Below are 23,863 nucleotides of genomic sequence, written 5' to 3'. Positions count from 1 at the left end.
AGACAGAGCCTTAAAGCCAGTGAACCACTCTACACTTAGAAAGTCTTAGCTCTGGTTTATGAAAACTATTCACAGTACTAGGTCCTATACACTTAAATTGAGAAGTTGATGCTTACATTTACCGCCATAGCTTGAAGTTGGGAGAGGTGACCTGATGATGGGAAAGAAACAGTCAATTTGCCATAGAATGAAAGACTGTTAGTCTGAGCATTTCTCAAACTTTATTCTACATGCTTATCACCTGGGGATATTATTAAAATCCAGATTCTTTCTCAGTAAGTCTCTGGAGGGGCCCTAAGCTCTTCATTTCTAACCAGCTCCCAGGTGATACGGATACTGCTGGTCTGTGGACCACACTCCGAGTAGCAGGAACTAGAGAACCTTCTAGCTAAGAGAGGCCAAAACTTTCATTTCACAGGAGAAAACTTGGGGCTCAAGGTCACATGTGAATTTCATCTTGGCCACAGACGTAGCATGAACCTGCCAGCTGGCAGGGGCTTTCTTCCTCTAATTCATCTTTCCGTATCTGTGCTGCTTCACTTACCAGTCTGCTTCAATCAGGCCCATAACACCCTTTCTGAGGAAGAGAGAGAGGCTGAACATTTTGCATTCCAGAAAAGTAGAAAGACCAGGAAGGCCCAGGGTCAATGGTCGGCCTCCAACTTTGCTTGCTTGGGCTGCCATTGGATGGATGTTCTCTACCAGGAGGGCCCCCAGAGCAGAACCTGTGTGACAGATGAAAGGAACATGTCCCTCGGAGAATTTGTGGAGATGACTCATCCATCATACAAACCTAGGGAGCTCCAGCCTCCAAGAAAACAAAAAGAAAGCATATTCAGCAGTGAATCAGAGAGCAGCAGCCCTGGGCAAGGAGCTGATTGTGACTCTCAGAAGACCCTTTCAATAAAGGCTTTCTACTGATCCCCACCTCTCATTCTATCATCAACAAGGGGCCAGGTGACAGTGGTCTGGGAGAAGACTCAGCACAGCTGGCCTCAGAGGCCAAGAGGGCTCAGGAGGAAGACTGCCAGCTCAGAAGGAGAGAGAGAAGCTAGCACCTCCCCAGAATTTTGAGGGGGCACATACTGTTGGGAAAGAAAAACAGAATTTCTTTTTTTTACTTTTTTTCAATTGAAGTATAGTTAATTTACAATGTTGTGTCAGTTTCAGGTGTACAGCATAGTGATTCAGTTATATGTATACATATATTCATTCTTTTTCAGATTCTTTTCCCTTATAGTTTATTACAAGGTATTGAGTATATTTCCCTGTGCTATACAGTAGGTTATTGTTGTTTATCTATTTTATATATAGTAGTGTGTATATGTTAATCCCAAACTCCTAATTTAAAGAAAACCAAAATTTTAGAACAAGATTTTGTTCTAAATTTCAGTGGTGATTTTTCCACCTGTCTCCCAGTATTTAGTCACTCTTTTTCTGGAGGTGTTACCTGACTTCTCACCACAATAAAATTGAACAATAAAACAAAAACACCCTCGGGGGAAGACAGTGGTTATACTCCTCTATTTTCCTTTTTTTTAAATTTTAAATAATCCTCTACCTTCCTTCCTAATCCTGAGCCTGTGTTTTCATCAAAGCAGAAGAGATTGCCAATTTGGAGAGGGTTTGGTCCTAGAAGTTAATGGGTGGGTCTAGGTCCTAATGGAAAAGGGAAAATTATGGTGTGTGAGGAAAGTCAGAAAAGTAGAGAAGCTAGGCTTATTTCTTTTTTTCTGTGGAGACTGGACTGGGGGCTTCCACAGCCTCTTTGGTTGGTATAAGGATCCTTGTGGGACTGGGAATCCATCATGAGCAATGAATGTTTGTTCTCGGCCTGTTTTGTAAGAGAAAATCTTAGAAACTCAGACTGGAAAGGTTGACACTTAGGGTATTGGGTACTTGGCTATGTATATCTAGATACCTTGGCATTGGTGTATCTTTATTCCCTGTGACTAAGTGATCAGCAGACTAGAAGAGGGACTCCAACAAGACTTGGAGGAAGAGGGTGGAGCTAAGGTTCTTTCCACCCTGGGGAGAAGACAGGCGTCTCAGATGATGTCACCCTGGCAGTTGAGGAATTGGTGGGTGGAGCAGGCTACAACTAGAGACCTGGGAGGCACAGTGTTGAGTCCATGACTTCCTACTAGGTCAGAATCCATGCAGCACAGGGGGTCAATACCACTTGCTGTCATTTGAGATGCCCTCTGGTAGTTTGTATCTGCTGGAAATGAGTGGAAAGAAGTAAATGCCCATCTTTGAACAGGATACTGCAGATTCTGAGGTTTAGGAAGGAGAGTTCATAATGCCCAGAAACATGGAGAGGGGATCATTCATTCTTAAGGATGGAAATAATACAGTGGTTTCACAGATTTTACCAAGGACAGATTTATATTCTATCTTGAATATTTACGCATAGAATATACTCAACAAAAATTTAAACGAATAAGTTAACTAAACATAGAGGTTTTTTAAAATTTCAATGTCCAGGTGCCAGAAGAGAAAGCTGACTTAAAGTAGTAGCAAACAGTAGGAGCTAAATCTTTTTGGAGGATAAATTGTCTCTGGCTCTCTGTTTCAAAGACTGTTTTATATTTACTTAATATACTTAAAAAAGAAAAAAGAAAAAAACACTTTCAGACTAAGCTGGATTTGGTAATCACAGAGTCTGGCATCAGACAAAGCCGAATTCTAATCCTAGTTCTGTCCTTGACTGACTGTGTGGTCTTTGAGCCAAGGTGTTCCCCTCTGTAAATGGGAATAACAGTAAGGTTTGCTGGAAGGATTAAATGAGATATTTCATGCAAAGCTATAAATCCAGGACATGATATACAGTAAGTCTAAATAAATACTATGGTAACCACAGAAACGATAAGGCCAACAATAAAATAAATCATAGCATTAACTCTGGTTATGTTTGGATTCTCCAAAGCACAATTCCATTGAGCTTGGGGAGTTGGTAGCCGAAACGAGGCCCAGTAGGTTCGTCAGCTAGAATACATTTCCCCACTCAGGCGATGCTAAAACTACATTTCCCAGCAGGCGCCGGGCCCCAGGCTCTTGTTTTCTCTCATTTCCGGGTGTGTCATGTGACTCCCCGGCTCAACCATGGCGGAAGCGGAGGAGCAGGTAAAGGCTGCAACTGCTAGGCAGGGGAGAGGGAGGCGAGGGTGAGGCGATCGGAGGCGTGCAGTGGAGCGTGCGGAGGTGCGGGGCTACTGCGGGACGAGGCAGGCCCACGTGGGGCGGGGAGACGGCAAAAGTCCGTTTCGGGGAGCGGAGAGGCGGGTGGGATGTCGACTCCTGGACGTCACGCGGAGACAGCTCGCCGACACACCCCCGGCGTTTGCGGGGCGGCCCTTCCTTTGGCGCTGCTCTTGTGGCCTGTGCCCCGTGAAATTTTGGCTTGAAGGCAGGCCGGGCTCTCCAAGGGTCTGGCTGTCGGTGGGAGGCATCACACATGATTTGAGTTTTGAGGTCAGGTGGCTGAAATTTAAGTTCCTCTCGAAGTAGGATGGTAAGAGGTGATATGCAGGTGGACTAGGAGAGCGTAGACGGGATGAGTTTTGTTTCGGATCTATTGACTATTTCATTTAGGTACAGAGCTAAGTCAGTGTTGCATCCGATGAGTTTTGTTTCGGATCAATTTCATTTAGTTACAAATCTAAGTCAGTGTTGCATCAGGCAGTAGTTAAGTGCATCTAACAGTCCGGGAGCAAAAATGTCTTAGACTGCAGTGCTGGTTCTCATTCTTAAAATGTGACTTTGGGCTAGTTATTTAACTTTAATTATGAGATAGAGATAATAATAGTACTGTCCTCGAAGGGTGGTTTTAAGACGGAGTGGGTTTAACACAAATTTAAAGTGCTTGGGAGGGCTTCCCTTGTGGCGCAGTGGTTGAGAGTCCGCCTGCTGATGCAGGGTACACGGGTTTGTGCCCCGGTCCGGGAAGATCCCACGTGCCGCGGAGCGGCTGGGCCCGTGAGCCATGGCCGCTGAGCCTGCGCGTCCGGAGCCTGTGCTCCGCAGCGGGAGAGGCCACAGCAGTGAGAGGCCCGCGTACCGCAAAAAATAAATAAATAAATAAAAAATAAAGTGCTTGGGAAAAGTTGGGCTCAGTAAAAGTTATGTGGGATTAATTGTTGCTGGTGGGACATCAGATGGCAATGTCCAGTCGACACCTGGCAATGTGACAGTGGAGTTTAGGGAAAAGTTAGTGATGGCAATGGAATTATCTTCATATAGGCAATAGTAGTAGCCAGACATTAGTTGAAATGACAAAGTTACATCAAAAAGCCAAAAAAAAAAAAAGAAAAAGAAAAAAAGCAAACAAAGACCCGAATTTGGGGAATTGCCTTAAATTTCCATTTCAAGTGTCATTTCAGCTTGGCACTGTTTTTCCTTATAAATTAACAAGGCGGTCAGTTTCCATAGTTGCTTCTAAACAGTGACTTGATGATGAGCTGTTTAGTATAAGAGAAATTTATTTAGTTTAATAATCTACTTTGTACCATTTCCAACATACTTCACTTACATAATGAAACTTTGCCCTGTGTACATTTGATATATGCCAATAAATAAGAAATTTGCTGAGGTAGAAATTAAATTTGGGCTGTCACTGTGTTAACAGAAGAGTCTTCTGCCTGCCCCTGGAGCCTCCTTTTCCATTTCAAGCAGTTCAAAGGGAAATGCTCATTAAGCTCATGTAATTTCATGACTCACAGCTGGGTTTGATGATAGTAGTGAGACTGGTTTTCACACTGTTCATCTCTCTTGTTGAAATAAAAATTTTCAGTGGTTTGATTTAAAAGCAAGAAACCAAGCTCCTACATTCTTAGATATAGTGTAGTAGGAGCGGAGAGAGTTCTTAGAATTTACTGCTGTTTTGTGCAGGAGTTTGGCAAAGCTGTCTGATGTAAAAAGACACTTAGAAAGTTAATGATATAATAAGAATGCTTTGCATTTTTACAGGACTTTCCAGTTTAAAGAACCCTCTCACATTGCATTTGGTCCTCACAAAAGAATTCTGTTGGTAAACTTTATTCTGATATATAAGTCAAATCAGGCATCTCTTATGTTCCAAACGTTCCAGTGGCCTCCTATTGCTCTCTGAAAAAAAAGCCAGAGTCCTTAGAATAGTCTAGTTGCCCTATAGCACCTTGTCACAATTGCTCCCTGTCCTTGTTCTCAGACCTCATTTTCCACTATTCTCTTCCCCTTCTATCACTGTGCATCAGCTATCCTGGCTTTCTTACTCTTCCTTCAACAAGCTAGGCATGGACCTGCCTCAGGGCCTTTGCTCATGCCACTCCCTTTGTTTGGCCCCAGATATTAACAGGGCTCCTTCTGTCGCTTCCTTCCTGTGTCTAAGTGTTATCTTTTTGCATGAGACCTTCCATGACCATTCTTTGAAACCTCCTTCTTGTGTAATTTTCTCCTTAACGCTCGTGACCATCTGACATACTGTGTTCTTAAATAGCTTTTTTTTTGTATACTCTGTATATTTCTGTATATTCTCTCCATAAGACTATAAGCTCCATGATGGCAAGGATTTGTTCACGTTGTATGCCTGACACCTGGAAAAGTGCTTGGCTCTCAATATGTTAGATGATTGAATTTTACAGATAAACAAATTGAAATTCTGTCAACTTAAGTAACTTGCCCAGGCTTGTGTCTAAAACATCTCTAGTCATGTCTCCAAAGCTCACGATTTTTCACTGGCACACTCTGCCTTTTTAAAAATACTTAAGAACCTATTCTAAATCACTTTTTACTTTGTGAAATAGAATTAGCCCTTATCACCTTAATACATTTCCTTCAAGTCATGATTTCACCTGTGATGCTTTAACAGCCAGTATATGGTTAGAGCAGGCATTTGTTCCCCCACTGGTATCCGTGTCATTCTCAGAAAGAATGTTCTCAAAAAGACAACAGCAGAAAGAAGCTAACATCCACAAATTGTTGTTCTGTTTATTTTTTTAAAGAAAGCTGCCAGATAATTGTACCTGTATTATTGGGCCTTTATAGATTAAAAATGGTTAGACTTTCCCCACTCTGCTTGATTTGTGTATTTGGCATTTCACATAGGAAGCCACTGAAATCTGACCAAGATAGGAGGCCTTTATTACATAGTTTTTGGAAGGCTAAAAGAGCCCCAAAGTGGTGTTAAATAAATTTGCTAATTGTTCTATTCTGCTGCTTTGAACCTTTTAGACAATCTTGACATAACTCTCCTCATGTCTCCTGAATGCTTTAAGAACCAAGATATGTGTTAAAATTAACTATGACAAACAGGTTAGGGTAAGGGAAGCTTTTTTCCTTAGTGCCATGTACTGTAAATGGAAACAGTCCTCCAAGATGAGCAAGACAAAACTCAACCTCTCCTCTTAACTTTTCTGAGCATTGTATTTTTGGTGATGGATCTTTTACCCACCTTAATTTTAGGAAGAACCAAAAGAGTGAGATCTGAAGTGAGTTAATATAACACAGTTCACAGACTCCCAAACTAAAGATCGCCTTTTGGGGAATTCCCTGGCAGTCCAGTGGTTAGGACTCCTCGCTTCCAGTGCAGGGGGCAGGAGTTCGATCCCCGGTCGGGAAACTAAGATCCTGCAAGCCACAAGGCGCAACCAAAAAAAAAAAAGTTAGGAAAAAAAAAATCACTTTTTGTATATGAGTGAACTTTTTTTTTTTAAGTCATTGGGAAATCCTTGTTTATGCTGAGTATGGTTAAAGTAGTTAGTAAAAATAGTGACATATATTTTAGCTCACAGAAAGCACTAATACCCTGCATTGTGCCAGGAGATCTTCTAACCAGCTGTTTTACCTAGCTCCAAAATGACTTACAGTTGACCTTCGTAATCACAGATGCCCAACACTATTTGTCCATGCCTTGCTTCTGAACAGCATTCTGCCTGAAGTCTGGTTGTTCGTGTATTTGTCTTACCTCTCCTGCAGATTGCTGAGTCCTCAAGAATCAGCACCGAGCTTACTCATATCTGTATCTCTCACAGGGCTACTGCTTTCCAGGTACTAGGTGCTTAATAAAATGTTTAAACGGATTTATTAGGGGGAGAATAGCCTTCTGAATTGAAAATGTCAGATGGTTAATTTAGGTTCAGTAGAATTTGTGTTAAATTGTTTTACCTTACTTGAAACCTTTGAAAGTTATTAATTCACATGAATTGTAGATTACATTTCCTACATTGCTTACTGTGCCAGCTCCCTGGGTACCCTTTCGTCTTTCGTACCAACCAGCAGAGAACCTAGTCCACTGAAATATTTGGTCACTCAGACCATCTGTTCTTTGACCAGATAGGAGAGTTTCTGCTTTGAATTTCCCACTACATTTTAGAAGTGAGGAACCTTCTATCTGTATTGTAGAGCATTTAAGGATTATCACATAGTACATTCATGAGTAGTTATACCCTCATGTGATTGTGCCCCATGTATAAAATAAAAACCAAGTTGACAAATATTTGAGTGTCACAGTTTTCTTGCCTGTAGCTTGGGGATTTTACTCTCCGGGACTCTTGTGCGTATGAACTGAGATAAAGTATGTTAACGTGCTAGGTTGAAGTGGTTGGTTTGTAAATAGGACAATGATTTATAACCCAAACGTGGGTTTGGCTTAGGTGTGCACAATTCTCTTTTCATATAGTTTGGCCAAGATAGGTCATTTAAAAACAACTTTACTAATAAATAACTACAGGAAAAACAAAGCCCCGAACAAGAAGTTGCAAAAGCACAGGATCAGAGAAATCTTTAGAGGGCCCACTCTTTACCATCATCTAACAAGTATAGTCACAAATTAGCTCAGCTGGGTGTGCTTATTACCTTGTGAGTTTCTTCTCCCATCTTCCTCTGGGCTGTTGGCTGGAGGCTGATGTCATTAGCTGATTACTCGTAGCCTCCTTGGCTCCCACATTACCACCTTGGGGAGGGAGCATTCATCAGATCAGGGGCTTCTGTGTTTCATGCGGCTTCCCATTCATGGTTACTCAGTCACAGTTGCCTTTGTTTCTTCTAGAAACTTTCTCCTCCTTAGTGGGTTTTTTTCCCCTTTCTTGTTTGTTGGTTTGGGTTTTTTTTTTTTTTTTTAACCCTTGTGATTCTGGGCCCTTATTTATACCTACTGAAGATGGAGTGGATACTAAGAAGTCAGAAAGAGACAGACAAACACCATATGATATCACTTATATGTGGAATCTAAAATGTGACGCAAATGAACTCGTCTACGAAACAGAAACAGACTCAAAGAGAACAGGCTTGTGGTTGCCAAGGGGGAGGAGGGTGAGGGAGGGTTGGATTGGGAGTTTGGGATTAGCAGGTGCAAACTATTATACAGAGAATGGATAAACAGCAAGGTCCTACTGTATAGCACAGAGAACTATGTTCAATATGCTGTAATAAACCATAATGGAAAATATATAGAATGGATAAACAAGGTCCTACTGTATAGCACAGAGAACTATATTCAATATCCTGTGATAAACCATAATGGAAAATATATAGAATGGATAAACAACAAGGTCCTACGGTATAACACAGGGAACTATATTCAATATCCTGTGATAAACCATAATGGAAAATATATAGAATGGATAAACAACAAGGTCCTACTGTATAACACAGGGAACTATATTCAATATCCTGTGATAAACCATAATGGAAAAGAAAAAAAATGATGGAGTGGATTAGCAAATATTAGCCAGTTCTCCCTACTGCGTTTAGATGATTCTGATGCAGAGTCAGATTTGGGGCTGGGTCACTAGGCAGCAAACTGGGGCAGACCTCAAGGCTTTTCTTCATTTGCAGGATAAGTATAGTAGTTGAGCCTAATTGGTTGAAAAGGTTGGTAACCTGAGTCTCCCGGCTTCTGCCAGCTCCCTGGGTACCCTTTCATCTTTCCTCCGCAACCAGTCTAGTCCTTGGGGACCCAAAAGCTTTCTGTAATGAAGGCTCTGTGCACAGGGATATCAAATACATCTCACACAAAATATTTCTTCTTTCCCGTGCCGTGCCTTTGTGAAACGTTGGAAACACTCCATCAGGCTCAGCTGTGGCACACAGTTGTTGGGAAGGAAAAGAAGGTGGTAGTAAGTGTTGTGTCTTTCACGTCCATCTCCAGCCTAGTCTGCTTTCCCGGGGCCTGGTCTCTGCTCTTTTTCTTCATCCTGCGAAGTTTGTAGCTAGCTTTCTTCAGGCTCCAGCCTCCCATTTCTCCCCCAGATTCTCTTCGTTGCCCTCAACAAAGAGTGTGTATTCCCTCCAAACTGTGAGGACTTCGCAACCTGGGAGTCCCCGGCTTCTCTTTCTCCTCCTGGGTTGACCATCTTCTTAACCCCTTCTGGCCTCTGAGGCTGGCTGTGCTGAGTCTTCTCCCGGGCCGCTGTCACGGGGCCCTGATCGTAGGCTTAGGGGTCGGGGTGGGTTGAAAGCCCTTATTGGAGGGGTCTTCTGAGAGCCCAGTTAGCTCCTTCCTGGGGCTGCTGCTAGGTTGTTAACGTTCCGTTTGGGTTTCTCTATCCTTGTTTGTTGCTGCCACCCTTCGGTTCCCCTTCTGTAGCTGTCCTGTAGCCACGAGCTAGTAATTCAAGCATTTGCCTGGAGAAAATGCACTTGGTTTTGCTCATAAATGGAAAAGGAATATACAGAGGAGGTACAATGTTACTGCTTTGGATCGGCAGCTAATTTCTTCTTTTAAAATTTATTCTATTGAAGGATAGTTGATTTACAATGTTGTGTTAATTTCTGCTGTACAGCAGAGTGATTCAGTTATACATATAAATATTCTTTTCATATTCTTTTCCATTATGGTTTATTATAGGATACTGAATATAGTTTCCTGTGCTATACAGTAGGACCTTGTTTATCCATTCTCTGTATAATCGTTTGCAACTGCTAACCCCAAACTCCCAGTCAATCCCTACCCCCCTTGGCAGCCACAAGTCTGTTTTCTGTGTCTGTGAGTCTGTTTCTGTTTCCTAGGTAAGTTCATTTGTATCATTTTTTAAGGTTCTACATATAAGTGATATCATGTGATATTTGTCTGACTTACTTCGCTTAGTGTGGCAATCTAGGTCCATCCATGTTGGTGCAAATGGCACTTCATTCTTTTTTTATGGCTGAGTAGTATTCCACTGTATATATGTACCACCTCTTCTTTATCCACTCATCTGTTGATGGACATTGGCTGTTGTAAATGGTGCTGCTATGAACATTGGGGTGCATGTATCTTTTCAAATTATAGTTTTCATCTTTTCTGGATATATGTCCAGGAGTGGGATTGCTGGATCATAGTGCAACTCTATTTTTAGTTTTTTGAGGAACCTCTGTACTGCTCTCCACAGTGACTGCACCAATTTACATTCCCTCCGACAGTGTAGGAGGGTCCCCTTTTCTCCACACCCTCTCCACATCAGCTTATTTCTTCTCATCATCGTCGGCAAATGGGTATTGACCTGTTCCTTTGGGTAGGGTAGTTGGAGGTAGGCAAAAGCCTTTGGGTTCATCCACAGTGAATTAAAAAGGATAACTATTAGGACCAGGCAATTAATATTAGGTGCAAGCTGACGGGTATAGAAGAAAGAGAGGCCATAGGAGGCCAGGTCTGGACCTTGTGGCCTGGACTGACTGGAGACAGTGCTATGAATGAGGTGAGACCTAAGTTGGGCCATGAAGAAAGTTCAGGATTTAGAAACAGCCAGTGAGTGTCAATCTTTTTTTTTAGCCTCAGATGGGCAACATGAAAATTGAAGACATAAAATCTAAGCTCTATTGTTAAAGCAAGAGTGAAGAACCTCAGCCTGACTGTCACCACCTCCCAGAGGTACCCCCTGGGAGCTTCCCTGTAGAGCATGCTGGGAGTTTGAGGACCGGTAGGATGAGTGCAGAGTTGGGCCAAGGGCCTTCTAAGCTGAAGGAACCACTTTAGGAGGCTCCACGCAAGCATCGCAAGCTTAAGGCGCTGGGTGGCAGTGGAAATGAGGGGGATTTTCTGGTGTAGGGAAGTTGGGGATGTTAGTGGTGAGGTGCATTCTGTCTCTGGGGCCGTAGCTGCTCAGCTTCAACTGCTGTTATATGGAAATATGGATTTCAGGTATAGTCTGAGTTTAGGAAGTCAGAAATACAGAGTTGTATGGGAAAGTCTTAAAAACACTAGCCAGGCCAAACAAAACACCTACTGGCCACATCCAGACTGCAGGTTGCTCTTCTGCCACCAATGACAGAGAGATGTGACCATGTGACCTCTGAGTGAGAAGTCACTGGGTGTGGCTGGAGGGCTGTGGGTTTGTGCAGAGAGTGGGGAGTGAGGCTACAGGTGCCCTGGGTGCCATATTGGGCTGGGCTTTGACGACCTTGCTGGGGAATCTGAAATCTGCTGACCCCCGAGGGTTCTTTGAGGAGGGTGGTGACCAGGGTGCTGTGTGTTCTGGGAAGATGATCCTGATGCTGGTTGATGAATAGATTCAAGAGGTCACAGGTCGGGACTTCCCTGGTGGTCCAGTGGTTAAGACTCTGTGCTTCCACTGCAAGGGACACGGGTTCGATCCCTGGTCAGGGAACTAAGATCACGCATGCCATGGTGTGGCCAAAAAAAAGAGGTCACAGGTCAAGGCACCAAGATGGTTCGTTAAAGCTGTTTGGGCAGATGATTAAGTTTCAGGGGTTGGTTTGCAAAAGAAGGATAAAGTGGAACAACTGTTGAGTTTAGCTTTCAGCCTGTTGCCCAGGATTTGTCCAGCTGTACATCTGTATCAATGGGTACTTTCCAGCTCTTCATTTTTCTTCAAGCAAAACAGCACAACTTTTTTCTTATTACGGTAAAATGCACATAACATAATATTTATCATCTGAACCAATTTTAAGTGTTGTGATTCAGTGGCATTAAGTACATTCATGTTTGTGCAACCGTCACCACCATCCATGTCTGGAACTTTTCATCATCACAAACTGGAACTGTACCCATTAAACAGTAACTCTCATTCCCCTAGCCCCCTGCACTAACTGACCTCTGTTCATCTTTCTGTTTCATATGAAGTGGAATCCTGCAATACTTGTCTTTTTGTGTCTGGCCTGTTTATCTTAGAAACTAGCAATTTTTTTAATGTCTTTATTGGAGTATAATTGGTTTACAGTGGTATGTTAGTTTCTGCTGTATAACAAAATGAATCAGCTATACGTATACATATGTTCCCATATCCCCTCCCTCTTGCATCTCCCTCCCTCCCTCCCTATCCCACCCCCCGATCCCACCCCTCTAGGTGGTCACAAAGCACCGAGCTGATCTCCCTGTCCTATGCAGCTGCTTCCCACTAGTTATCTGCTTTACATTTGTTCGTGTATATGTGTCCATGCCACTCTCTCACTTCGTCCCAGCTTACACTTCCCCCTCCCCGTGTCCTCAAGTCCATTCTCTACGTCTGCGTCTTTATTCCTGTCCTGCCCCTAGGTGCTTCAGAACCATTTTTTTTAGATTTCATATATATGTGTTAGCCTACGGTATTTGTTTTTCTCTTTCTGACTTACTTCACTCTGTATGACAGTCTCTAGGTCCATCCACCTCACTACAAATAACTCAATTTTGTTTCTTTCTATGGCTGAGTAATATTCCATTTATACATGTGCCACATCTTCTTTATCCATTCATCTGTTGATGGACACTTAAGTTCCTTCCATGTCCTGGCTATTGTAAATAGAGCTGCAATGAACATTGTGGTACATGACTCTTTTTGAATTATGGTTTTCTCAGGGTATATGCTGAGTAGTGGGATTGCTGGGTCATATGGTAGTTCTGTTTTTGAAACTAACACAATTTTGTAACTTACACTTTCCTGATTTGAAGGTAGAGTCTTTGAAAGAGAGAATGTGAAGTTAAAAAAATGTTTGAAAATCATTGACTGTTTCTCGAGGTTCAGCCTCGCTTCTGGGATCCCTCGCTGGGGACATTCACTCCACGTCTTCCTGTTGCCTCTGTCTCTGGAGCATTAAGGGAGGGGGTCTTGATGAATAAATTAAGCTAAGAAGTAACAGACCAGGCCAATTCCTGAAGGCACTCATGCATGGTTTTGGTAGCACTGTGGAAAAAAGGGTCATTTTTTCGAGGCCACAGCTAGGTCTGGGAGGTTCAGACTGGTGCTGAGGCTGAGTCTGAGAGTGTCCTGGAATAAAGGTTCTCTCTTGATAACCGGCAGCCACAGAGGCTCCTCTGAGAGCCTGGTTTTCTTGGAGGACTCAGATTTCTGAGATTTGCACGCCTTGAGGTATCTGATTCCACCACTGCCTGCTTTCCGGTGGGAACAGAAGTGTAATTTGATTTTGAGTATTTGGATTGAAATTGCTGGTTGGGGGCCCGTTTTTGTTTTAATGATGCATGGAAGTGGGACGTTTGCCCTTATACGCCATGTGCATATTTGAATGGATCTCAAATTAGGAAAAAAATGTTTCCTTCAGTTTAATATAATTTTTTGAAAAGAGTAGTCAAGTGTTCTTTGAGAGTTCTAGAGGTGGGAAATAATCTCGCCATGGCTTATTGGCACAGTTGTCAAAGACTTGTTTAGCTAATGCTAATAACTTAATGTGCAGGCACTGTCAGGGATGTTAGAAGTCATTTAAGTTCAACCTCGAAGCCTCTGCATTTTACCTCCGAGGGCATTAGGAAATTTCAAGATGCTACATGTAAAACATTTAGCATCAGGGGCAATATAGTATAGATGTTGAGTAAAGACATCAGAATAGTGACTATTAATATTAAGTGGAGTGTGTCCATGGCCGAAATAGAAGGATCCGGATGGCAGATGCCGTAAAAGCAGGAACTGGGGATGGGATGGCTAGTGGAGGGGAGAAACAATTTAGAAGGGTCGGCCTGATATGTTTCATTAAGTATCTGGAGAACTGGCAAGCAGTAGAAGAGCTGGATTTTTTTGTGTGTGTGGTATGCGGGCCTCTCACTGTTGTGGCCTCTCCTGTTGTGGAGCACAGGCTCCGGACGCTCAGGCTCAGCGGCCATGGCTCACGGGCCTAGCCGCTCCGCGGCATGTGGGATCTTCCCGGACCGGGGCACGAACCCGTGTCCCCTGCATCGGCAGGCGGACTCTCAACCACTGTGCCACCCGGGAAGTCCCGAAGAGCTGGATTTTTTACGTGTCGTATTAGGGCGAAGAACAAAACTTACTGTGGAGAGATTGTCGCTCCAAATTAATAAGGACTTTCTAATATGTAGATTGCCATGAAACCGGAACAGGCTGCATTGGGATATAGAGGAGATGCTGGTATTCATCATGGTTAATGATAGAACTGCAATCCAATTCTCAATTACACCTAACATTCATCCCTATTTCACAGGTGAACTTTGAGAGCAGGGAGTGTATTGTCCATTAGGCTCTTCTGGAGGCAGCCTGCCACCTGCTAGGTTCTCACTGATTTTCAAGGAATGAAATTAAAATATTTTCAAATGCCCGATTTGTGTTTATCCCGCAGTCCAGTTTGCACTGAGTAATATATGCATCCAACTTTCTTTAAAATGTTTATTTTTTGGGGGGCTTGCTGTATCTAAAATGTCCTTGCACCATTTTTTTGGTTCTTTTTTTTCTTTAATCTCGTGGATGGTTGCGAAATGCTTACGTTCAGTGTCAGCATATTAGTTGTAACCTTTTATTGCTATTGATATCTATAAGCACGTTAAGTAAATCTTCATTTTGCTGACCTCTTTGAGGATGCATGGTATCAGCAGATTCCCTTTGAGTGGACAGGTGAGAGATTAGCGGAATCAAGTCCATTTTTTTTTCCCCTTTTTGCTTTGTTTTCTCCAGAGCAGCAAGATTCATTGTTTAGCAAGAGGGAAACTGTGTTAAATGGCAGAATTTGTCTTCCAGTTAATGGTTTAAAGAGTGGATGTAAATTATACAGCTTGTTTGCACAGCATCTGATAGGTACCACGCTAGGGGAGTTCTGTTGTAAAAGCTGTTAAGCAAGACAATCATTTTGACTCAGCCAGATTCATAGCATAGTAATTAATAGCACAGGAGCTTTGCCATATAAAAATTGGCTTATAGATCATTTGAGATGGCAGTTGCCTCTTCTGAGATCAGTAAGGCTGCTTTGCCAGACTGATTCCCATCTTTAGCAAAGGAAGAGCCTTCTGGGTCCTCCCATGAGGAATTCCTGGAGTCATTTGTTAACCTGCTGACCAGTCAAGGGAGGTCACTGGGAGCAGTGGATCCATGTGGCCCCAGAGCAACCAACTCAGGGTACCCTGCAGGGTATGGAGAAGGTGTTGTAGGAGGCCTTCGAGAGTCGGACCATGTGGAGTTCTTTAAACTGGAGTTGCAAATTACCTCCAAAAAAGGGCAGATGGGTATTGGTGGTGGGGACATGATGACTCTTGTTCCTTGAAAATACTTTTTCTCCTTTTGTCACGTGTTCTGACTGTTTTCCCCGCTCTCTGCTTTGTAGGAAACTGGGTCTCTTGAAGAATCTACAGATGAGTCTGAGGTAAGGTGGGGATTCAGAAACCTGGGAATTTCTAGCTAAGCCAGCATCTTGAGCTGGTCATGCCTTGCTAAATGCAACATTCCCCGGAACTTGGCGTGGTAAAGTAGGGCCATAGGTGATTAAACCTTGGGGAAGGACATGCTGGTCATCTTTAAAACTATTAAATGGATTGGCTTGAAAAATAAACAGGAAAAGGAACACAAAGTTTTTTCCTCAGTTTGAACAGTATTTTAACCTGAAGCATGTTGGCAGTGGTGAAATTGATGCAAAGTTTTACAAACCAATCTTGACACTTAAAAACCTGGTTTTGAAAATAGCCACTGTTGGGTCTGCAATACTTATTCTTTCTTTTTTCTTTTAATGAGTATGGCGTGCTCATTGGTATAGTTTCTGAATCATTGAAATAGTCATTTATTTCATAAAATAAAAAGGGAAGTAACTACCTTAAAAGCTGTTGGGGAGCTAAGTTGTATTAGCGATTGAATTTAAGGAGAAAAAAGTAATATAGAAAGGAGGGCTTTAAAAAAATTTCTCAAGGCTATGCATAAAAATAAGTTTAAGCATAACACTGATTAATTAGTTTATTAGTTTTATAGATGGACTAATAACAATAATTACTTTTTTCCTTTTAGTATTTCCTTTGGCTCAGAGGAATATAAAAGTATTTATGGTAACCTTTTGGAAATCCACACCAATGTGATATTTAATATAATCTATTACATTTGGATTGATGTTATAGTTATTATCTTTTTTGCTTTTGGTGGGGAAAGGGGGACTTATACATATTCTTCTAGAGAATATCTTACATATCACGCCATCATGCATTTGTAGTTTGGCTCTAGAGTTGTGGTTCTTAACATTTTCACTACTAAGGACCTCTGACACTCTCTTCAAAGCCCCTGGTAAGGTGTTACTGAATTTGCTTATAGATAGGATATAATAGTTGTTCATTTCTAATGAAGCATTGAAAGCATTTCAGAGCAGCACCATTTTTATTTTTGGAAAGTTCTACTTAACTGAGAAGCCCGTGTTCTCAGAATCACTGGTTCAGAATCCTGCCATGTCAGAGCCCTGACCAGGAATTTCATTTCAGAGATAAGGAACATGTTGGCAACCACCTACATCTAAATCTTTCCCCACATCCTTCAGATACTAAACGGATCCAGAAGGAAAGCAAACCAAAGCACGCATAACCCCTGTCTCCAGCATAGCATAGTTAGGAAACAGGGAGTACTCTAAACTTCCAAATAAGTGGGGAAATAAATATCTGAATCCAGCCAAGAGCCAGCTCTGGATTGACTGGAGCTGAGGGTCAGATGGATGGGAATGAGGGGAGAGTAGCTGAGCCCCAGTGGTGGCAGAAAACAGAGGGAAATCAGAAATCATGCCCCATCCTGAGTGGGGAGGTTGTGAGAACAGGTCTGAGACGGGTGGATCTGAGCACTGACTGTGCTGGAAATTTTTTTTTTTTTTTACTTTTATTTGCATTTATTTTTTTTGTGGCATTTATTCCCAGGCTGTAGGTTTTTGTTTCTTCAGTTTTTTCTGGGCTATCTTTTGTGCAACCTCCTCTTCTGGTTTAGGAACAATCTGTTCTTTTTCAGTAAGGATCATCTCAGTGTGGCAGGGAGAGCTCGTGTATGGGTTGATCCGACCTTGAGCTCTGGAAGTCCTGTGCCACATTGCGGGGAATTTGTTCACCTGGCTGTGCTCAATGACCAGAGAATCTACATCTCAGCCGTTAAGTTCAGCGTTACTCTCTGCAGTTTTGAGCATGTGCTGTAAGAATTCAGCCCTCTTTTTGGGCCACTGACCCTGCATCCAGCCCCACTGTTTGGCCTGGGCACACCTACCAGCTCCACCATTGTAAGGACAGATTGGCACACATTGCTTCTGTAAAGTAACATCCTTCAGATACTTGGTGGCTTTTGGATATGTAGACCCTTAATGGTCTGGGCAGTTTCACAAGTGTTCTTAAAGTGAACACAAAGATTTGAACCTCTTGCATGATTTTGTGAGGTTTTTCTGGGTCAGGTGGATAACGAACCATTTTTAGAGGTCACCTCAGGCCACTTACTGGAAAAGCAGAAAATTTAAAGAAAGGGGTTTGAAAATGCATGAAACACTGGCCATACAGCGTTGGGATGGGACTGCTTCTCGAGAGAAGGGGGAGGCATCCCCTGGAGGCCTGGTGGTGAAGGGAAAAGGAAAAAGCAGGGAAATTCAGGGTGCCCAGAAACAAACAATATCATAGAGTCAGGAGATTTACCTATTCTTCTCTCCCCATCACCAAAAAAAAGATGCCACTTATTAAAGAAAACGGCCTTCATTTACCAGTGTAACTAAGAAACCTAGTAAAACACCCAAATACCTCACCTCTCCATGGGAGCACCTGTTGGTGCTGTCCAGGAAAATCTAAGACATTTTAAAATGATCTGAAACAGCAGGTAGCATCTGTATAAAACTACTCTAGGAAAAAAACAAAGTGAGAATCAAAAAATTTCCAAGAGAACACCTACATAACACTCCATCATGAGTTGAATATCTTTAAACAAGCCTTTGCAGATGTGAAAAACTATCTTAAACCAGGAATTTAAAATCTCAGAACAGAAATGAATCAAAAAACTAGGAAGTGAAGGAATAAGAGTTGACCACACTCAAGAAAGAAATGGACGGAAAAGATACATGAACGTTGAGGAAACTGAGACCCAAAAAGGAACCTGACCATCTAAGGTTGTAGCTGTTTCATGGGAGAAATGGGTTCAGATTCTAGTCCCCAGACTCTGGGCTCTTTTGGTCATTTTGCCTTCCAGCCCTGGTGCCTTCTCCGGATGGTACCTCAGGTTCACATCTCAGCTGTGCTTCATACTTGCTGCGTGAGCTTGGGCATAGCACTCAACCCTTGTATTCTTCAGTTTCCTCATACGAAAAATGGGAATTACTGCTAACCTTGTATGGTTGCTGTGAGGATTAGAGAAGAGTGATGTTTGCAAAGCATCTTATTTGGCATTTAGCACATGGGAAGCATTCTGTGAATATTAGTGATCCTCAGTTTATATTTTAGCTATGGTGCTAGTGGCTGATTTTACAGCCTGGTGCTTTAACCTGAGGGCTTGGAGAGACTCCCCGCTGGCTCTGAAGTGGTTACCCTCCCAGAGATTACTGATTCTAGGGAGTTTACGGACCACCAGAATAGTCAGGCTGGTGGTAGAGTCAAGGTTAGGCTTTGTAGGTAGAGTGAGTTGGCTTGCAGTCCAGTCTTTGGAGAAGTTTTTCTTGGATTTCTCACTCAGTTTGAACCACTTTCCACTTCTAGGGTTGGTATTGGTATTGAGACACCACTTGGTGGCCAGAGAATCTTTATTCTTCCTTTTCTTCCTCTATCTCTTCTTCCCCTTAGGTTTTTTAACTGTTAATTAAGCTTTCTCAGGGCAGGCATTTCCTTTATGTACATATACCTCTTGTTTATTCAAATGCTCAGGTGATTTCCATTTTTGTGAGCAACAATACTCAAGTGTTTTCAACCATGTAATATAAGAATTTATTTTTCTATCACTTTATGAAATGCTGCATTTCATATAAATTGGGCTTTCACGTTACAGGAAAACCATAGTGTTAGGTTATTCTGAAGTTCTTTTTTTAACTTTTAGTTAATTTTTAATTTAAAAAATTTTAGTTGTGGTAAAATGTACATAACATAAAATGTACCATCTTAACCATTTTGAAGTATACAGTTCAGTATCATTAAGGATATTCACATTGTTGGGCAACCTGTTTCCGGAACTTTTCTCCACCAACACTTATTTTCCTTTTTGTTTTTTGATAGTAGCTATCCTGACGGTGTGAGGTGATATCTTACTGCGGTTTGATTTGCATTTTCCTAATAATTAGTGATGTTAAGCGTCTTTTCGTATGCTCATTGGCCATTTGTGTATCTACAGAGATATATCTATTCAAGTCCTTTGCCCATTTTCTAATCGAGTTGTTTGCTTTTCTGTTGAGTTGAGGAGGTCTTTATATATTCTGGATATTAACCCTTTATCAGGTGTAGATATGGATATCAGATAGATACCTGGATATTAACCCCTTATCAGATAGATACAGATACAACTCAACAACCTGTGGATAGGATGGATAGGTGGATAGCTAGCTAGGTAGATAGGTAAAGGTCTGTAGAGTTATAAGTGATTTACCTTTGTCTTTATCTATGTATTATATATAAAGGAAAAAAGAATATATAAAGAATATATATTTATCTATGTGTATCCCTTTTTAGTTATATGAATTACAAATATTTTCTCCCATTCCATAGGTTACTTTTTCATTCTCTTGAGTGTATCTTTTGATATGTAGAAGTTTTCACTTTTGATGTAGTCCAGTTAACCTATTTTCACTTTTGTTTCCTGTGCTCTTAGTTTCATATCCAAGAAATCATTGCCAAATCCAATGTTACGAAGCTTCCTCCTGTGTTTTCTTCAAAGTTCTTATTTTACTGTGTTTGAGAAAAGAACACAGAATGCTCAAAATTATCCATATGTTTTCCACTAATCTTGAAAACTGCAGCCAAAGGAAATGAATTTGAGGTGTGGAGTATAATTAAAATAACGAAAGTGGTGTTTATGTCAGGATGTCAAACTTTAAGAATGTTAACTTGTTCTTTATACTTAAAGTAGAAATTCAAAACCAGATTACGCCCAAGATAGTAAGTAATGTTATTTAATAAGCTGCATAGTTAGGGGTCTTGTATTCATGTTAATACTTAATTATGGCAATTTTGGAGGCTAACTAAACTGGCCCTCATGTCTAGGATATTTTGTTTTTAATATACAGTCTACTGTTTATTCCACCTTGAAATGGTGAGCCAGACTATTTCTTAGATGGTGTCTTGTAAAGCTTAACAAAGAAATATGTTGTCTTCGAAAGGATTTCATTCCCGTTTTGAAGCTCTAAGATGTTTTCGGTTTTCAGGGATGAAGGCTGCTATCATGTAGGTGGTAGCACAGTGCTCTGGGAATTCAGAGGAGTGGATGTTTGGTCAGGAATGGCTTCATTAGGAGTCTTCAAGAGCTATTATGGGGGTGAGTCTGGGCAGAGAGGCTGGGCAAGTCTCTGGGAAGGAGGGAATGTATGTGCTGAGGCCAAGTCATGAAAGCGCATGCAAGTTCAGCCAGCTGATGAGCTGATGAGCTCTGTGTGGCCGGCATGCAGGAGGAAGTTGGGGAGACGAGGTTAGACAAGGAAACCAGGGTGCAGATGTGAAGCTCGTAATGTGTCGAACCTGGCAGTTTGGACTTGACCCTGTGGACATGGGGGCGGGTGGCAGAGGGGAGGCAGCCAAAGCCTTGATTGTCAGGGGTGGGGATAGGGGCTGGTGACAGATGAACTGGCCGGAGAGACCCATGGCAGGAAGTTTCCAGTGGAAGCCCCCATTAGAGATTGGGTATAGGGGCCTGGGCTAAGCAGTAGCAGAAGGCAGAGAGGAAATACTTCTCCAGTTCAGTGAACAGGAAGTATAGGCTGGTATGTGAGAGATGAGCTAGATGGGGCGGGGGTGTGTGGTCCAAGATTTCCAAAGTATCTAGTGCTGCTGTATGGTGGGAAGCAGAGTAAACCCCATGATTAGGCAGTTAAAGGCAAAAGACATTCTAAGCCTAAAATTTGATACCTCTGTGTTCAATTTTTTTTCCTCAAAGGTGGTACTTTTTACTTCATTGGTGACTCCTTTTATTAATGGCTTTGTTCTGGCTGAAACAAGCAATAAACTTTTACACACACACACGCAAGTGAGCAAGCTAATATCTGGGATTTTATTTTTTAAATCCTACAAGTTACTGCTTATAGAGGAAGGTTCTGAGCTCTCTTTGGAGCAAAGATGGTACTGTGGAATGAGCACAGTATTGGGCATCTATTTGGATAATGAGGCTCATTACAAAAACAAGCACGTTCAGTGTAGGAAACAGTGCTTACATGTATTAATCGGCCCTATGACTTGGCCATGATTACCGCTTCTGTTTTACAGATGAAGAAACAGACTTAAGAGTGTTTAGTTAACTTGCCCAGGGTCACCTGGCTTGTAAATCGATTAGAACCCAGCAGTCTGACTGCAAGTTCTGGTCTTCTCACCTCAGTGACGCTACCTTCAACTTCATCTTGGCCTCTGTAATTTTATGCCAGACTCTTCCTCTATGTACTTTTATAGAAGTAGACAGGCCTTAAAAAAAAAAACCTTCCTTAGAACTTCTTCCTATGTATAAAATGATATTTTGGGTGATGTTACAGAGTTTGGCTTATTCAACTAGTAGGATAAGACATCAATTTTGGAATCTTTGAACTGGCTTTCTGTTCTGGAGAAGAGAGGATTGTCTAGCTAATGTATGTATGACATTAATAATCTAATAAAATTCCTGTTTTGTCATAAAATAAATGATGTTATTTATTTACAAAATAATTAAAACATATTTATAAATAATTATAAACATACATATAACATACTTATTTATAAAATAATGTTATAAATTATATCCCCTTTGAAAAGTACATTCATCTCTGTGTGCACAAATTTAGCTGCAAGAATGTGCATTACAACTTTGTTTATATTATAAAAATTTGAGAACAGGCTAAATATCTAGAAATAAGGAATTGCATTATCTTTTTAATTTAAAAAAGCTTTTTTACAAAAATGCAGTTTAGAGGTGGGGGTGATTGGCAAGCTCTTTTTGTAAATGTTTAGATAGTAAGTACTTAAAGCTTTGCAATCAAAGAGGCAATACTGAGGATATTATGAAGGTATGTAAGCATATAAACATGTAAAAACCCTTCTTTGTTTGTGGGTTGTACAAAAACAGGCATCTGGCTGGATGTGGCTGTGGGCTGTAGTTTGCTGATTCCTGATTTAGAGTATAATCCAGTTTCTCTTCACCCTCCAAAGTCCACATATGATCATAGAAAGAAAAACTACAAGGCCATATTATCACTGGGTCATGTGACTTATTTATCATAATCTGCCTTCATTTTTCTAAATTTTTCATAACATGCATTACTTATATACTTAGCAAAACAATACAATTATTACTTTTAAACAAAACTTGTTAATGTCTGTACATATTACAGAACTTTTGGGTTGCAAAGCTGTGGAACCCAAAATAAAACTGCATGTCCTTCCTTCCCTACCTCAAACTCAAACAGGGAGTTAGGGAAAAAGTTTGGTTTATTTCTTGCCCTCTTTATTTTATCCAAGATTTTATATAAAACCAAAATTGTTTTTACTCTAATAAGCAATTTTTTCTTGAGTTTTTAAAAGTTAAAAAATTTGAGACAATCGTAGAGTCACAATCCATTGTAAGAAATAATACAGAGAGTTTCTTTATACCCGTCACCTAGTTCCCAAAGGGTAACATCTTGGGTAACTCTAGTACATCACAACCAGGACATGATATGATATGTGATGGTTATTGATGCAATCTACAGACCAGACCTTATTCAGATTCCATCAGTTTTATATGCATTCATTTGTGTGTGTGTGTGTGTTTGATTCTGTACACTTTTATCACATGTGAAGAGTCCTGTGACCACCAGTGCTGTCAAGATACAGAACAGTTTCATCACAAGAAGAAAAATGAGTTCCCTTTTAAGTCACAGCCACTCCCTCCCCCTCCTCCACCACCTGGCAACCACTATTCTGTTCTCCATCTCTATACATTTATCATTTCAAATGTATTATATGGATGGAACTGTACCATGTATTTACCTTTTTTTTTTTTTTCATTTTTTTTTTTGCGGTATGTGGGCCTCTCACTGTTGTGGCCTCTCCCGTTGCGGAGCACAGGCTCCGGATGCGCAGGCCCAGCGGCCATGGCTCACGGGCCCAGCCGCTCCGCGGCATATGGGATCCTCCCAGACCGGGGCACGAACCCGTATCCCCTGCATCGGCAGGCGGACTCTTAACCACTGCGCCACCAGGGAGGCCCTATTTACCTTTTGAGATTGGCTTTTTCCTACTCTGCTACTCTTTTCATTGGCGTGGTTAGACCATTCACATGTAAGGGAATTATTGACATATCAGGGTTTCAGTCTGCTGGGTTTTTTTCTGTTTGTTTTCTCTGTTTTTCAGTTCTCTTGTTTCTCTTTTCTTCCCTTTCTGTGAGTTGCTTGAACATTTTCTGAGATTCCATATTGATTGATTTATAGTGGTTTTGAGTACATTACTTTGTATGTTTTTTTTTTTTTTTTTTGCGGTACTCGGGCCTCCCACTGTTGTGGCCTCTCCCATTGCGGAGCACAGGCTCCAGACGCACAGGCTCCAGACGTGCAGGCTTAGCGGCCATGGCTCATGGGCCCAGCCGCTCCACGGCATGTGGGATGTTCCCCGACC

The 23,863-nt window shown here is 41.6% G+C and overlaps 1 protein-coding gene across 1 annotated transcript in view; it reads left to right on the top strand.

The window, feature by feature from the left end:
* Nucleotides 1-3,080: 3,080 nt before the first annotated feature.
* VPS41 (VPS41 subunit of HOPS complex) overlaps nt 3,081-23,863 on the top strand; it is a 194,601-nt gene continuing 173,818 nt past the window's right edge. The window contains exons 1-2 of the mRNA XM_060108229.1: nt 3,081-3,126; nt 15,454-15,492. Coding sequence (XP_059964212.1) covers nt 3,106-3,126; nt 15,454-15,492 — 60 coding nt within the window. The 5' untranslated portion in view covers nt 3,081-3,105. The remainder of the gene's footprint in view (nt 3,127-15,453; nt 15,493-23,863) is intronic.

The sequence above is a fragment of the Mesoplodon densirostris genome, chromosome 9 (assembly GCF_025265405.1).
Source record: "Mesoplodon densirostris isolate mMesDen1 chromosome 9, mMesDen1 primary haplotype, whole genome shotgun sequence".
Classification (NCBI taxonomy): domain Eukaryota; kingdom Metazoa; phylum Chordata; class Mammalia; order Artiodactyla; family Ziphiidae; genus Mesoplodon; species Mesoplodon densirostris.
This window is presented reverse-complemented; position numbering and strand designations above follow the sequence as displayed.